This window comes from Epinephelus lanceolatus, chromosome 12 (assembly GCF_041903045.1).
Source record: "Epinephelus lanceolatus isolate andai-2023 chromosome 12, ASM4190304v1, whole genome shotgun sequence".
NCBI classification, from domain to species: Eukaryota; Metazoa; Chordata; class Actinopteri; order Perciformes; family Serranidae; genus Epinephelus; species Epinephelus lanceolatus.
In genome coordinates, this window is record NC_135745.1 from 4,547,130 (window position 1) to 4,565,319 (window position 18,190).

At 38.7% G+C, this 18,190-nt stretch overlaps 2 protein-coding genes across 9 annotated transcripts in view; one reads left to right on the top strand and one right to left on the bottom strand.

Moving 5' to 3' along the window:
• LOC117272438 (disks large-associated protein 1-like) overlaps nt 1-18,190 on the top strand; it is a 231,903-nt gene that overhangs the window by 200,775 nt on the left and 12,938 nt on the right. For 3 of the 4 annotated variants that reach the window (XM_033651367.2, XM_033651369.2, XM_033651370.2), the window contains exons 11-15: nt 5,351-5,396; nt 8,403-8,684; nt 11,833-11,965; nt 12,628-12,719; nt 12,882-13,034. In XM_033651367.2, the coding sequence (XP_033507258.2) occupies nt 5,351-5,396; nt 8,403-8,684; nt 11,833-11,965; nt 12,628-12,719; nt 12,882-13,034 (706 nt within the window). Of the gene's footprint in view, nt 1-5,350; nt 5,397-8,402; nt 8,685-11,832; nt 11,966-12,627; nt 12,720-12,881; nt 13,035-13,294; nt 13,833-18,190 lie in introns of those variants that run through there. The other variant, XM_078172884.1, reaches the window with a different exon arrangement.
• Nucleotides 1-18,190, bottom strand: part of LOC144465062 (uncharacterized) — a 226,475-nt gene that overhangs the window by 132,786 nt on the left and 75,499 nt on the right. The window lies entirely within an intron of this gene.

Below are 18,190 nucleotides of genomic sequence, written 5' to 3' on the forward strand. Positions count from 1 at the left end.
GCTCTGTACTGACTCCACAAACCACATTTCCACCACCACAATTCTTTAAAACCAGACAACAAACTGTACTATTTACCTCAAACTGAGGAAGAGAAGGAAAGATTTAAGAATTAATCACAACCAGTGTTTCTGAAACTGGAACCCTGCAATTAAACCTTAACATATTTAAAGCATCCATTCATTAATTTCTTTCCTTTATTTGAGTCCAGGTAGTGGTAGCAGGCAAAGTAAGGCAGCATGTTTTGTCTCTGCCCTCAGGTCTCCCAGATAAATGTACCTAGAATATGTAACACATAGCCTACTTGAACTCGCTTAACTGGCCATTCAAAACTCATGACCATAAGATTTGGTAGTTTGTTGGATATACCCAGCTGGGGCTGATGTCTGGTCCGGCAGCTACAGTAACCTTTGTGAAGGCTGTAATTTTAAGTTTTTGTTGAAACTGTTGTAGTGAGGTGTATGGTCCAATGTTTTATCCAGCTAATTTATATCAATGAAGGTAGACCAAATATCAACACCTCTAACAATAACAGCCTGCAGGACAGTCATAGTGTTGAGTCAAACTGGAACAGATTCAACAGGGACTGAGCATTGTGGCTTTCATGAATTGGACTGCACTGATTTAGCTAAATGAACCTAAACTGAATAAGTGTATGCTTTGTATATTGAAAAAAACTGTATTGTTACATAACTGTCATCTAATGTATTACAAAAGACACTACTTTGCAACAGATTATCCACAGTACTGTGGAAAGCACTCACAGTAACTCTCCCTATTCAAATACTTGGACGTGTGAACTGTGTGGGATTCTTGGTTGGTGAATCTGACATCTCAAGGATTTTATTGGTCGGTCCTCTCTTTATGCATGTGTGAAATCAACAGCAAATAAGTGTTCCAACGTGTTAGTGTGCAAGGTTGTAAATGCTCACTATAAAAATAATTTGTATATATCTTTGTGAAAAAGCCACAAAGATATTTGTGCCTGTATGAAAAGGCTTAACTACACCAGGGTTGCAGGGGTTGAGTACACCCGTTGGCATGCTTGAAATGCACTGGATAGTAATTCAACAAAATTATTTTAACTCAGTAATTGTTTTAAGCTAGAATACAGTATATTTCACAGCTTTACAGGGGGATTGATTTAAAAGAATTTAGTCTGTCCATCCATACATCAATCCATCTGCTTTTTCACCTCTTGTCCATGACCTGGTTCTGGTGGCAACAGGTTTTCAAGCACAGACTCCAAGGAGGCTCCTGAACTGCTGTTTGGTTCATAGGCACATACAACAGTCAGAGCCTTCCTCTCAGGGACTCATTGACTACGTTTACATGCACACCATATTCCTGAATTATTTGGAATATCCTCAATATTCTGGTTGCGCACGAGTCATGTAAACAAGTGCATAACTCGATTAGGTCATATTCCGGTTGGAGAATATTCCAAATAAGACCCCTGGCATATGCCTGTTTTAACCAGAATATTGTGACATGTATACACCTGAATCAGAAAATGCCCCGTACCAGAATACTCAGTTACATCTGCACATGCTCAATTCGCAAGGAATCCTGGGTTGTTATGGTTATGGCAAATGGGGAGAACAGCAGAACTGGCTTCGTGCCTTCATTCACAGACTCTGGGGGACTCTGGGGGGCTCTGGCTGGCGTGAATGGCATAAGCTGGAAGGAAAGGTCCATACACTCGTTCGCCTTTTCTTCTCGCTCTCGTCTTCCATTGTTGAGGACAAAATGGATAAGCAGGAGTGTTGTAGTTAAGTTGTGGTGCAAAAGCACAAGTAGGATACGGTGACCAGACGTCCCCGATTTCCGGGGACAGCCCCCAATTTGGGTGTCTTGTCCCTGGCAAAAGCTGTCCCCGAAATGTCCCCGATTTTGACATTGAATGGGGGAAAAATGCTTGCAGACTCAAACACCAGTCATTACGGTAGTCAGTAAACGGATCGCCAGAAAAGACGTTGAATGATGTACAGATGTTATCAGGAAGCATGACCAGACGCAGCAGCATCAACAACAACAATCTAGAGGCGGCAAAAAGGAGAGAAGAGGAGACCAGCGGCCGCGTTAAATGGTATGTTGTGTATGAACTTATTTATTTTGTGTGAGCTGGCAGTAGACTTGACTGTGTGTGTGTGTGTGTGTGTGTGTGTGTGTGTGTGTGTGTGTGAAGTGAGGTAAAGTAGGCTAAGTATGATTGTAACATGCAGTGCGTCTGTTTAATCTGAACTGAAGACCTAACGTAACGTTATAAAAGTCAGTGAACATTAACATTATGTCACTGTTTTAATATCTGTCATTGGTGAAGCTGTAACGTTAGCGTGAGATTACCAGGTGATGACATTGTATGTGGCTCTGTTTTAGAAAAGGAGGAGATGGAAGACTGCTTTGGTAGCATATGATTTTCCTGGAGGAGTAGGGACCTGAGACTGTGTTAAAATAATAAATAAATAATAAGTAAATGGTTAATAGTTGTGTGTGTTAACTGCTGTAGGGGAGACCGGGGGCAATTGTAACACGTTTTGATGTCATAACTAAAAAAACGCTTGAGCTATTTGGATATTTTTTTTGTGTAAGAAACTTGTGTCTATGTTCTACTTGTTAACAGTAATTAAATGTTTTTACAAAAAAACATTTGGGTCACAATATTGATTCAAACACTAGAAGTCAAATGTTACAATTGCCTCCACATGCGGGGGAGATTGTTACGCATACGGGGGCAATTGTAACAACACACTTAATACCTTTATATCAATACCAAGGACCAAAGTAAACTCCCAAGAATGCAGATATACTTAAAACCATTTAATATCATATAAAAGTAATGTATAATAACAATAAAAAACACTCGCCTCATCAACATTAAAAAGTCAAAAATAGATTCATTCATTGTTCATTGTTCATTGTTTTCTTTCAACAATTTACAGGGCCACTATAAAAAACACAAGTAACCAACACTGTTAATTTTAGGCTATATTTACAACTTGTATAACTTAATGAAAGTCCAGTTTAACTGACACCTGTGAAAAAGTTGGATCATAAATCAAAAAAAGAATCATACCGATATAGCTCTACTGATATATTGTTATGATAAACCGATACCGATATGGTAAAAAATGACCGATATGGCCGAAGCAGAAACAAGACTGAATACTCTTTACTGATTAGTGCCGTTTTAGATAATATTTTTAAGTTGAAAATTATTATTAACCTGATAGGCTAATTAAATGGCTCAAGTTTTTCATGGACATTTAGGCCTAAGATTTTGAGGGCATGAGAAACTGGCTCTCGAATTTGACTCGCAGATTCTCAGATTGAGAGGCAAAATACTTAATCACTGGACTATGCCGAAAAATGTAGAGAGATAAATATACGTATAAACTGAATATAAATAACTTTTCTACATTATAAAGGGGAAAAAAATCATCTAATTTAAGGGTGTTACTGAACTGGACATCATTTTGATGGTGTTGGGGGCAATTGTAACACAGCGTTACAATTGCCCCCGATTCACCACTCATGATACAAAGCTGCCTGCTGCTACAAACAACAAAGTTAACATATGACAAATATAGCAAATGATAGCCAACAAAATGGTCATCAAAACTAGATGTGTTTCAATTAATAGACATTAAAGGTTAAGACGGAATAAGAAAAATGCTGAAGATGAAAAAAAAATTTCATACCTCAAAAATGAGTTTTATCAGATAAAATCAGAAATGCATGAGATATTAGTTTTTCCTTTGGTAGGCAGAGAGGGATCATCAAAAAGCAAGTGCATAATGAATTTCATGGTTGTATCTCATTTCTGATTGGGGCAATTTAAGATGTTACAATTGCCCCCTGTTACAGTTGCCCCCGGTCTCCCCTATTTTGTGTCGGGCTGGCACCAGTCACTGCTGTGTGGGTATCCAATGAATTTAGTAGTTATAAATGTAGATCATCTGATTAGATGATGCCCTATGTCACTGTTTTGTATGTCACTGTTGTTAAGGTGAAGGTGTAACTTGTTATATTAGATTACCATGAGATGACAATATTATCTCTTTATTTTGTGAGTGCACTTTATAAATGTAGGCTATTGTTTGATTTTAATAAAGTAGCATTTTGTTGTTATTGTTTAGCCTTGCTGATGCTGTTGCATGGGGGATACAGTTATTTTTATTGTATGAAAAAATCATATCTGCAGTAGAAAGTTGCACTTTGGAAATTTGGTTTGGTACATAGTGATACATGGTCTGAAAGGTTTAGGAACCTCTGATGTAGCACATTTCAAACAGAGGCAGTTACAGAGAGCATATAAAAAAGAGCACAATGACTAAATTATATAAGTATATTACCAAAACTGATGTTTTTTTCTTTAAGAAACTATTCACTTACTATTGGCTCTGTTCTTGCAGTTTTTCTCATGTTCTCCTCTGCTCTTATTCTACCCAGGCTCCTGAGGCGGAGGCTACGGAGGTGGATGAATGAGGGGATCACGGTGATGTCATCCCTTTTTTTGATTGCCACCTTTTGTGTCATAAATATCAGTTCAGTATTCAGTTATGAGTTGAAACCTTTGACCAAAAAAATCCATCCTAACTCAAACTAATAAGATTAAGATATTTTTGTCTTCCTCAGTGGATGGATGGTTGGTGATGTCACTCATTTGTTTGATTGAACCTTTTTTTGTAATAAAAGCTAGTCAAAATACATGAAAAAGTACTTGTCCCCGTTTTTTATTTCATAATGATAATATTTAATGATTTTTCACCGCCGCACTAAAAATGTCCCCGATTTTCATCTCAGAAATCTGGTCATCTTAAAGTAGGACAACACAATGGAAGGGTATGTTGGAAACAAACATTACAGCTTCTTCTTCTTCTTCTTCTTCTTCTTCTTCTTCTTCTTCTTCTTCTTCTTCTTCTCCTCCTCCTCCTCCTCCTCCTCCTCCTGCTGCCTCTTCTTCTTCTTCCTCTGTATTTCCGGCAGACCAGACGCCTATAGGCATATTGCTGCCCACCGCAGGTTGAGTGTTGCATTAAATAAGAGCGTTTCTGGTAGGCCAGTAGCCCAGGGTCTTTTCTGGAATACGCCGAAACATGGGAATATGTCAATTAACATGTAAATGGAATATTCCAGTTGCTCCGGGAAGGTGCCCAAGTCTGCCTGTTCATTTAGGGTCTGTGAATTGTCCCCTGGAACCAATTGCCTTATTTTATCCCAACCACTGATGAGAAATATGAGTATGTGATAAATAAATCCTTGACTCATGAAATTGTTGCCTGGTAACAGAGCAGACATGGAAAAATCTTGGTGTTTAGTCTCTTCTGTTTGTCTCTCTCTTGTGGTCAGGTATCGCCGGTTCCAGCGCTCCAACAGTGTGACAGCAGCTGTACAGGTAAGCTCCCACTACAGCTGTTGTTATTGAGTTATTCAGCTCAAATCATTACCTTCCCCATGGCACTTGTGTTTTTTGTCCTGTCTGTCTACTGTTCTTGGTTAACAAAATATGTATGTTTTCATCTAAAGCCAAACACATATTTCATACTATTTTCTATTGATAAATTACAGTTTAGAGGATTGTGGAGCCTTGGCAGATGGGTGCGTTCTCTGATCACTATCTAATGTAAAAATATCTTCCCAGTATAATGTGTACTTTCATGAATGCTGCATTTTTTTGTGTCTTCTTATTTTTGAGAGTTTACCACTGTATGGGTTCTCTCACATCTTTTCGGTGTTTGAAGGATAAGGGTATTTCATTGAAGTTCCATTTGTGTATGAGTGCATATAAACTGAGTAGCAGGTGGCACCTTATATGGTAGCTTCAGCAGCACCAGCATGTGAATGGCTGAATGTGACGTGTATTGTTTAAGTGCTTTGAGTGGTCGGAAGACTAGAAAGGGGCTATAGAAGTGCAAGTTGATTTACCCTTTACCTATTCAATATGGTGTTGACCCAAACAGATCCAAATACAGAAACAACACTAATCTAGTCTGGACAAACCAAAAGCATAGATCAGGGTCTCTTTATCAGCCATGGACAGAAATAAATCTCTTTTAGCAACGCTTAGTAAGTGGGGAAAAGAATTCTCATTAGATATCTCTAACATTTACTGTAGATCAAAGAGAGGGTGAGTAAAAAGCAGTGCTGTGAACTGGTATACTAGTTTTGACTTTCCATGTGATATGAATTACTCATATACCATCATACAGCTGCATAACTAGGACAGTCCCGTGAGTGCATCAGTAAGCAGGAAAGCACTATGATAATGAACCACTTTACTGAATGGGAGAGGGGAGCCCTATCATCTGCATACCTTTCTTATTAATGGCTTTAACTTTAGAACAAAACAAAAAAAGTAATTGTACATTTACAGAATTACATTGCGAAATGGCATGTTGAGTAATTTACTGCTCGCCAGCTAGACAGTTGGCATAACAATTTGTTTATAGCTGGGAGAAGTTCTATTGCTACAGTACATTTTGAAGAACTGAAAAGGGAGTTGGTGGATCCTCCATCTATCTTAGTATTATTATGCTTATAATGTTGCTCCTCCACTTGCTTTTTGTATCACATGACCCTTTGGTTCCACCTACGCAAGGACATGGTCCCACTATAGACAGTTGAGAAAGAGCAGCTCAGAGCAATGATTAAAACACAGGATTCCAGGCATGTCTTAACAGTGCAATAATACTTCATAAAGTAATGTGAATTAATGTTTGGCTTGTTTCTTCCTTATACAATAGAGTATTTGAGAAATATCTCTTTGACTGCTAAATGCTTTGAGTATATATGTTTATTGTGGCTTATTCTGTCAGGAGTACATGAAATATAAAAATGTTCTGTTCATACTAAAGGCTTTGATTACTGTGTTTCACTACAATGAAATATTTTGTTTAAAAAAAGCAGTGTTTAAGTTATTGACATATAAATTTTAAGTTGTTTTTTTTTCTATGCTGCAGTTTGCACATAAAAAAAATATTTAAGGGAAAGGGAAATAGAAATTGAGAATGATAGTGATAATAATAAAATACAGTAACATAAAATAAAAACAGGCTCAATACATTGAATAGTCAGGATAAGAAAAGAAGTAGAATAATAAAAGGCATAAATCAGCAGTGTGTAGTTAAAAAGTACGGGCAGTAGAATACAGCAGGTAAGTATTTAATCTAAGAGTACGCTTCAGTAAACAATAGTGTTTTTAGCCCTGATTTAAAGGAGCTGACAGTTTGAGCAGACCTCAGATCTACAGGACGTTTGTTCCACAGGTGAGGAGCATAATAACTGAATGCTGCCTCACCTTGCTTGGTTCTTGTTCTTGGAACACACAACAAACCAGTTCCGGATGACCTAAGGGGTCTGGATGCTTTGTAGGGAACCAGTAGATCAAGCATGTATTTTGTATAGATCAAGCATGTATTTTTGAGACCATTTAGGGCTTTGTAGACCAGCAGTAAGATTTTAAAATCTATTCTTTGACTCACAGGAAGCCAGTGTAGCGATTTAATGACCGGTGTAATATGGTCCAGTTTCCTGGTGTTTGTAAGGACTCTGGCGGCAGCGTTCTGAATCAGCTGCAGCTGTCTGATTGATTTTTTGTTAAGGCCTGTAAATAAGCCATTGCAATAATCCAACCTACTAAAAATGAATGCATGAATAAGTTTTTCCATGTCTTGTTTAGACAGAAACCCCTTAATTCTAGCTATATTTTTCAGGTGGTAATAGGCAGATTTAGTAATAAACTTTAAATGGCTGTTGAAGTTCAGGTCTGAGTCAATAATAACACCAAGATTTCTGGCTTGATTTGTAGCTGTCAATGACATAGAGCCAAGGTGGGCGCTGATCTTTGCCCTTTCATTTCTAGGGCCAAAAATTAATACCTCTGTCTTTTCTGGATTTAGCTGGATAAAATTCTGGCACATCCAGTCATTGATTTGATGAATACAGTACTACTGACAGTAGAATAAGGTACTTTGAACCTATATAGAGGCCCAGTCATGCAAAAAAAAACAAAAAAACAGGATATACCGTGAAATTGTCAAAATCTAAAAAAAAAGACTGTGATACAAATATATGGGCATACCGCCCAGCACTAGTAAAAAGTATCACGATCATCTATTTGCCTTCACAGGCACATACAGTAGAGTATCATTAGCGTAGAAATAAAAATTGGTTTCTTGAACAGAGGGCTGAGGTACACCAAGGTTCTGAACATTATGATGTGCCACCTGATCACAGTTGATACAGCCAGCTTTACATGTTCTAACTGACCCAGTTAGACTGAATTTAATTTGGAAGCAAGTGGGTCTTTAGTGGTCAGACTAATACTTACCAGACCTGCACCAATCCAAATACTATTCCTACATTCAGTCAGTTATTGAGTTTTATTCATGATTCCATCCAGGCAGATCTGGACATGCCGGACCTGCTTGACACCCCACTAGATTCCCCAGACACTGACATGGAAGTCCTGTCATCTGGTGCCATCTCTCGACAATACTCCCGCGATGCTGCCACCTCTACCGTCAGCATCCAGGGCTCAGGGAATCACTACCACGCCTGTGCCTCCGATGACTATGATGATGTGGGCTTTGACCCGTCCATCCTTCCCCCACCAGACCCCTGGATAGACAGTGTAACAGATGACTCACTTGATGTCAACTTCAACAGCTCTGCTATTCTGGAGGTATGTGGTAGCATATTCAGTGACATTATAATAACAGGTCCAGGAACGTTCAAGACATGAACACAGCATTAAATTCTTACAAATGTATGGCAGAAATATTGTTCTCACTCACTAATTAATTCCAGTCAATTACTAATTCTCCATGCTTTCATAATGTTAAGCACATGTTAAAGTTGCACAAATGAATATTTCCATATTAAATTTAAAAGAAATGACTAGAGGTGATAGATCATTTGAGGCCAATCCCAATCTATTGCTTTCAGTGGTACAGAGGAACTTATTGTCATACAGTTTAAGGTCAATGACTGGATATGATTTTTTAAAATGGTGTTTCATTCGAGGTTACTCTGTGGGGATAGCCCCATACTCGCAATGTCAAGTGCCCCAGGGGAAAACAACATCATGCATACCCAAAACCTTTGGGTGAAAGCAAATGGCACAAATTTGATTCTAAGTGTTGCTGATTGCCTGTTGTCCCACTGTGATTTGATTGGCTTTTTTTCCAAGTAAAGTTGTTGTCATTTGCTTGTAGTTGGCAGAAGTTAGTATTTTTTATGAAGAAGATAATAACTTCAGTCACTTGAGTGAATGGGGATTTTCTTTTACAGCACTAATTGGAAAGTCTTCCATTTCAAGAAAAAACTTTAGATCAATCACCCCGGTGCCCACCAGCCCAGGGATATCATTATAAACCAAATTGCTGGTTAAAATAATCTGATTTAACATGAAGTAGTTCTCCAGGAAAAAAATACTGACCTACTGTCCATTATGGAGCAATACCGCCAATATGATACAAATAAATTCACTCTTACAATTTGGCCTATTAGACAATACTTTAACTTACCAACAAGTTCTCTAGTGGAGTGGGAGGAACTTTTAAAAATAAAAAGTTTGAAGCATACTTGGCCTCCAGCAGCTTGACACCATGAACCGCATCATCAACACTGAAGTACAGACTTTTCCCAAAAACCGACGAGTAGGAAACTTTGCTGAAATTACTTGGCTGGGTTTTTCAGTCCACAAATTATCCAGGGCATGAGTGGTGGGGCTTAGAGCATGAGTTTGTTCTTCTTGCAGAAGTTCAAGACTACCATTAGTATGGTGCCAAGCGTTAGTAACTGTTGTACTGGCGTGTTTTTGCTGCACCTGCTTCACCACTGTCTGTTTCTACCACAAGTGAAGCAGGAGTTGCTTGTCTATTTTTTTAGCAATTTACCAATATCATTGACAACATTTGCATCACATTTTCAGCTTTTTTTATGGCTAGCTGTTAGCATCGCTCTCTATAATATATCTGCCTACACCATCATGCTCACATAGCCACAGCCTCACATAGGTGAGGGGGAAAGGACCCTTTTGGTTGATTCTGGCCAATCGTATTTTGCAGATTTCTATCTTTTTTGGTTGTTTGTTTGTTTGTTTGTTTGGTTGGTTGGTTGGTTGGTTGTTTGTTTGTTTAGATTTTATCCAATAAAATTGGATAAAATTTATTTGGGCATAAGACACTTGAGGTGTAAAGTGTAAAAGGTGCCTTTGTTAAATTGTTGCTTGTAATACTAAATCATCAAATGATGTCAAGTAATCAAAACATGCTTTCCAACAGTGAGCTGACTCTGTTTTTGATAGCAGAGGGGGCCAGCTGCCCTGTATTGTCCAAATGTTTCAGTATTTTCAGGGATGTTATTTCTATTTAAAAATGTAGCTTGTTTTCATCATTAACTAGAATATTAAGTTTCTCTTTTATATCTTATAATCACAGCATAACAAAAAACATCAATGGAGGTTGTTTAAAAGATAGTAATACAGCAGTAGGTCTGTGTTGCATTTATAGAATTTACCTTTTAATAAACAAAAATTCAGTTATTCCTGATTTAAAACATGAGTCTCACCGATAAGAAACTGAACCACATAACCACTTTAAATACCATGACAAAATGTCATTATTTAAAAATGTTTAGTTTTTTTTCCAAAATTATATGGATATGCTTATGTAAAAAAGACTTTTCTAGCATGAAAAAAAACACACTTTACATAACTAATTTGTTTAACTTGTTTTAGAAATTAAAATGTACTCAACTGTTCCAGGCACCCTTAGTTTCCATTATTTATTTAATTATTAATTGCTTGTTTGTTTGTTACAGTGTAAAATTTAGTTATACTGTGTTGAGTCCTGTACACTAAGTTATGTGTACGTTATGGGAAAAAGTCATGGGGAGGTGACACTAGTAAAGATAAAGAGAATATTATACAGCAGATGATGTTACATTGATGGCTGCAATGAAGGAAAGTTCACCAAGACAGAGAGAATTTCTTAAGTGTACAAGGTGCTGTAAAATAATAACATCTGAAAACTAGGGGTCTAAAACTCCAGAGTGCACTTTTAACAGACTCTGGAAAATGGCTTTAGTTGTTAAATCCATCACAGTAAACAAGTCAGCACTGACATTTGTTGCATCATTGTAAATAGTAGTGGTGCAGGTATTTTAAATCAATCTCCTCATAAACGGTATTACTTTTCCAACATAAAATTGGAAAATGTGATTAATTATGGATTATAAAACTCAAACAAGTTTCATGAGTCCAGTATTTGACTTGCAGACCTTACAGAAAGGAAAGTGAACCAATGGAGGAGGACTGTATACCTTATTGGGAAATGGTCGGGAAGGGTCATGGCAATGATCCTTTTTTTCTGCCTTTAAAGATTTTGTGTGCAACATTCAGAACATTAATATAGCAGCCAACGGCCATTTGCTATGTAAATATATAGCGGAGTAATGGTGTCCTTAGCAGAGTATTAGGTCACATCCCCCCAGCATGTTAGTTCATGTGAGTCCCTGTGTGTGTATATCCCACTGGCTAGCTAATCACCAAGTATATTATGTGATAAAAACCTGAACACTTATAAGATTACAAGAGTGCAACATTTTTTTCTTGAAATATGTTTTTGATAAGTTGTGAGTTAGTCTTCTTGTTAAAGGCCCCTCTGAGAATTTTGTTCTTGCAAATTATAAATCTATAACAGGCAGCATAGTATTAACTTTTAAGACATAGCTTATGTGAGCTTTATGATTTTTCCACATTACTGGCTTGGATACATGATAGGGAATGCGGGTACATGTTTGTGAAAGTCTGAATGTTTGAATGGCAGGTGGTGCAGCGGTCGGTGTGTCACAGAGATGGACGCTGGTTTCTGAAGCTGCTGCAGGCAGAGACAGACCGCATGGAGGGCTGGTGTCGACAGATGGAGCTCGACCAGCGGGAGAATGACCTGCCTGAAGATAGTATGTCTTTGTGTGTGTCGTTTGTTATGTCTAGGTTTAAAGTATGAATGTTACTGAGAAGAAAGATGACATTTTATTTGCCCTGAAATCTAACATTAGTATATTATTATATATTTGTAAAAAATTAAAAGTGAAATACATTACTATGAAAAGGCAATCACACAGAGCAGTGGCTTCCCACCTTTTTAGTAACCCCTTAATATAAAGAAATGTCTCCTCACTGGGTGCATGTTGTGAACACTGCAATAATGCAAAGCGCATTATAAAGAACATTACAGATATTAACATGGAAAAATAAGTCTTAGTGTTTAGTGTATGGCCAGTACAGCAAAGTCCACCCATATAGTCCCTGCCGAAAATTCAACTTCAGGAGAAGGGTTGTTTTGTGAGAAGGGAATTAAAGCCTACTGTATATCCACAACCAGATAAAGTACCAGGGTGCCTCATGGTTCCTGAGCTCCTAGAAAAGCCCCCAAGGTCAAAAATGGCTAAATGTAGCATCAGTATTTGTTGTCACATGTCTAGCAATGGTGTTGGTATGAGTCATAAACAAATAAATGCACCAGCACAAAATGTGTTTAGAACATGTTGTACATTTTCTCAAGAACAGATGGATGTACTGAAGGTTAGTCTCTTTCTCTGTTCTGTGTGTTTGCTCTCAGTCCTCGGGAAGATGAGGAGTGCTGTGGGAAGTGCTCAGCTACTGATGTCCCAGAAGTTTCAGCAGTTCAGGGAGCTGTGTGAGGAGAATCTGGTGAGTCTGAAACTCTCAAACTGACAACATGCAGTCAGCTGTTTACACTGATGTTACACCTTTTAATTTAAATCTATTTAAAACTATTATCTTCCTCTTCCCTGGCTTTCAGCTTTGATACTATTTCTGCTCCTCCTTCTCTTCCTTTTCTGCTGTCCCTAGAACCCCAAAGCCCACCCTCGTCCTGTGGCCTCAGACCTGGCTGGTTTTTGGGATATGCTTCAGCTGTCAATCGAGAATATCAGCCTCAAGTTTGATGAGCTCCACCAGCTCAGAGCCAACAACTGGAGACCCCTGGATCCCCCTGAAAGAAAGGTACACACCAACACACACACACACACATAAGTTCCAGTATGGTGACTGGTTGTCCAGAGAGAACACCATCATCTGAATAGAAGGTTTAATATTGTGCTAGATCTTTCACTTCATGGCTATTATGAATGTGAGTCATTATATGAATGTCTCATTTGGCAAGAAATTTCTTCTGTTTATTGGTACCCAAAGAGATATTTTACTGCTCTGCTTTTTCCAAATTTCATTTACTCTAAAACTGAACAGTCTTGTTTTTCACCTAGCTTCCACTCCAGTGCTTTGGAATCAATTCAGGTACACCCAATGGAAAGACAAATTGTGTTAGTCAGATAATTATTCACCAGGATCAGAGGGAAAAAAATCTGTTCCCAAAAGCATGGTTGGAAATTAGCACCAGCTAAATCCTGGTAAAATATGCAAGTGGTTGCTAGATTTGCTTCAGTCACCAGCCAAAAAAACAAGGGTAATCTATTGAGTGGCTGGTAGAAATTGGAATTCACCAGTCGCAGAGGCCGTGAACAGAAAGTTAATTTCCAACCTGGCTTGTATCTAACATGAAATAAAAAGAAATTTTGTGAAATGATAATCAAAATGTGGTCTTTATATTTAGGGCAGTCAGCTTCAGATTTACTAAAAACTACACAGTGCTACTGTAACAGCATGAAATGTTCATTTTAAGGTCCCTAATATACACTGTTAAGATTGTGGAGTGTCTTAAGCCCCTTTCAGAAATGCATCCCTTTACATTAATCCGATGGCAAACTAACGGCATGTCTGAACAAGCACCCAGGTCACTTTTACATCAATGAATCGCTTTAAATACAGCATGTGAGCAAGTAAGTATCAAACAAGACTAAATGTCCTGTCATTCAGTGCCTGTGTGCTGTCAGATATTATAAATCAAGCAGGAGAATTCCCTCTCTTGTGATGTTAAATAATCAAAATGATGTGAAAATGTATCGGTGTGTTTGCTATGAGTGTCCCCACAATGGTCATTAATTAAAGCTTGCATGCCAAAAGTACATCAGTGATGCAGCCTGCAAGAGAACAGAAAGCACTCTGTTGCACTCTCAAACATTTCTAACTCACCTTTTTCTCTCAGTTCTTTCTCACACACCAGGTGCTAAATATTACCAAGTACTGTGGCTTTTTCTGCTAGGGTTGGGCCGGTGTAAACATTTTAAAACAGGTTTGATATTAAGACATACATAGGACCGGATTGGTAAACAGGGTGTCACACTCGACTCAGTAACCGTCTCTAAGTGGAACATCATGACACCTTGACCCAATGGCAAATAAGTGTCCAACTATTGTATCAAGTAATGTCAGAGCTCTCATCAGCATCACTGACGTCATGTAAACAAACCATGTAATTATTAGCTGTGCGCTTGAGATCATACTGACGACATAACCACTTAAAAGATGGATGACCAGCCTACTTGCTATTTTCCTATGGTGTAGACAAATGTGTTTTATATTGTGATATTAATTGGACATGACAAACAATACAGCCAACAGCAAGGAGGTTATTATTAGCGATGGTCATAAACCAGAAACCTTCAGCTCTCTGCCAATCTCACACCGGCCAGCTGCCACCTTATTTAGGTTTTTGTGGTGAAATTAGGACGTATTTTCTAGATAAATTACCATTTCAACTTCATGAACCAGCTGTTCCTCATCCATTGAGGTGCTTTCAAAGCAAATGACAGAAATAAATAGAACAGGCTTCTTTTACCTGCTGTTTGTAGGTTTTCCAACGAAAAAGTTATGCACCAAATTCACACACATCACACATGGTGAGGAGCCAGTAATTCGAACATAACCCACGTATCTTGGATAGTTGCATTCACGTGACCATTGTGCTCATAGGAGTACAGAAAGAAGTGGTCCGAGCAGTCTAGTTAGGAAGCAGGTTGGGGTGGTGGATGGTCACAAAACTCAAGATTTTCTGCCAGGACTTTCAATAGGAAATTGGTGTACAAAACCGTGTGAACGAAGGCGGGGCTATTCCCTGGTAGTGCTATATGTCCCTTGCTGGCAGATGTATTTTCAAGATGGCGAAACGTTATGGAACCCCCCAGACGACTTGCCCGCACAATGTCCAAACAAATCTTCTCTTCTCTTTTACGAGAATAAGTCAGATTGTTGGTGGAGGCAATAGTGCACCAATGATGACATATTTATGAATGCAGACATCAGTTTTTGCCAATAAACAACTGAAAACACTACACAATGTCCCTTTAAGGACATAACATCATTCGTGGGCCACTAATTTATAGAATATCATACAAACTGTTGTGTCTGCATTTTCATAGGATATCATATGAACCGTTCTATGAGGATAATGTTGAATAGAAACAGGCCGTTGGACAAAAGTTCAGCTCTAAACAGTGCACCACATTGTTTTGGGCCAGTTAGGACACCTCTGTCATTGGCTTTACATCCAAAATGTTGCCATTTTGGTGCAGTTTGGAGAGACTAATTCTGCTATGTCTCATCTCGTCACCCCAAAAAACACAAAACTTTGTAGTAATTAAACACCATGTGCGCTGCTCTCCCCCTTCCCTCCTCTACTGGAATTTGATCTCCTTCATGTTGCCGTGCTCGGTTCATGGCCTGTCAGAAACTAGTGGTTCCGTTATTCCATTTATAAACATAATAGTATGTTTATCATGTTGTCATACTTCTTGCTACTAATGAAATGTAAGTTGGATTTAGCGCTGTGAGGCTGTTAGCACAAGTTGCTGATGTAGGCTACTTTTTAATTTGCCAAAACGTGTCATAATAACAAATGTCGGTACAGCTGGTTTGCATAAAACCAAAGCGTATTAAGCTTGTACTGAAAATCAACCCAACTTTCCGTAAATGTACTCTCATGCCCGAAATAAAGCCGTAAGGAACTTTAACGTAAAATCCACATCTCTCTGACTGACCAAAAGCCACCACTTTGACAGACAGATGAAGCATCTCATCAACATCTTACATATTACATGTCTGAAAGGGGCTTTAGACTAAAGTTAGCAACCATGAGAGAACCAATCTTAAGTTGTTTACCTGCTTTTGATTTAAAACTTTTGAGACCAAAGAAGGCCTGCCTCAAAGTGTCACCAATTTCAGGCGATATTCTCAATGTGCTTTGACTGCTGCTACAACCCACCCAATCAGAATTCAGCCTGAAGTGACAGAATACACTGACTGATGCCACACTGTAATCAGCCAAAGACATATACAGTACAGTTCATCCAGGTACCACAAAAAAGCATTGCCTGCTCCATGGCCATAGTTTGTTTTTGTTGTATTTTGCAAAACTCGCAATGACGCAGTTTGGTGAATGTCTCTGCTTACCTCCATTTTTAAAAATGTGTTTTGATTGATGATGATTGATGACAGACATTAGTTGCGCACTCAGCATGCCTCTGCATTAGTGACAGCAGTCATTCTGAATGGTACCATATCTGCACATATGTTCTTATTCTACCTTTAAGTGGGGGTTTGGTGGTGAATCCATGTGGCAAAAGAACAAGGAGACAGTTTAGGTTTTGCATAGACTCACTTACGCTTATCTTGGCCAATTAACAATCTTTACACACATGACCATGACATAAGCAAAGAAAGCCTTGTTTTTAGCCTCACAGTGCTGCTCAGCTTTTCTCTGATGGTGCAGATTAAGTGCATGCTTGTCTGACTTGGTGTCTGTGGTGATACAGATACTCTTCCTTCTGCATATCTCTAAGTGTATCTGTAAATCTCTTTCAGATGTCCTTCTTCTGCTCTGTTGCTCTCTTTCAGCAGTTTCTGTGGTGGCTTTGCATCATTGTGTATATTGACTCTGCTGGCTTCCTCATTTGCTCTCATTGTTGTCTTTTTCTTTCTTGTGCTTTTTTTGTGTTGACAGTGAAGGCGCTTGCAAACAGCCACGCATCAATCAGCATAACTGCAATGCCAACAACACCACAGGGCCTTGACACCTCTGGGCCTCCGTAGATCCATCATGTCTGTCTTTCCATCCATATGTCCACGCTTCCTTCTGCCCTTCCTTCCCTCTGCGCCCCACGGCCACCTCACCGTGTGTGGCTTTTTCATGTGTGTGTTGTAGCTGCCAGAGTCAAAATAGATGGACAGGACAGAGTATGGCGAATATTCCTTCTCCACAAATAGATCTTAGAGCACACTGCTTACACAACAGTTTCAGAGGAGATTAAACTAAAACCAAGTTTAGAACACCAGTAAAAAGTTAAGTCTGCTAACATGAAACAAAAGTAATATTAAAAGATGACATGAGGGATTTATTACACGATAGGGAAGAGACAAGTCTAACTTTTTCACCCAGTAATGCATTTTAATATTTTTGGGATACCTTTGTCTTCCATATTGTGAAGGTCAGGATGATAATGGTTTGCTGTGATGATACAGTCCAGTCCAGATAATGTGAGCTGCACTGGGTGCAAGTTTGCATTTCCTAGTATAGCAAAAGCATGACTCACCCTACCCTGCCTTACTCTGCCTCTGATTGGCTTACCTTAACCATAACCAATGTTATTCCTATTGACTACATCTAACAAACCCAACCAACAAAGACAACAAGTACTAGCCAATTAGAGGGAAAGTAGGGCAGGTCACTCTTTCGCTATCTACGCATCTGGAAACGCATAGTCACATACTGGAATATGGAAATTCAGCATTAGTACTCAGGCTGGTCTGTAGATGGCCATACTGACCCTTCAAGTTCATCTTAAAGTGATCCCAGACTTGTGTGGACAAAAGCTCAGCTCAGTACAGCGTATCATTTTGAAATCAGCAATTAATATGAGAATAAAATAAATAAGTGAATACAGAATGTCACAGGGTGCAGTGGTTCGAAAGCTAAAATCAGAGCAGCTAATTCAGTCTCCTGGCTCTCATGAGGAACCTGGCTGCTGTCTTCTGAATTAGCTGTGCAGTGTCATGGCTAGACAATATTAAGAAATATAGAATTTTGATCACAAGCAGTTTCAGGGGCGATCAGAATTTTCTCATACTTAACTTTCAAATCTAGGAATTTTTTGACATCTAGTTTTTTAGGTCCTTGTATCTGGCACATTACAACTTGGATCTTCAGCCCAATTGCTAGAATAAATGTTGGAATTGTATGTTTCTGCAAACCATAGATATGTTACATT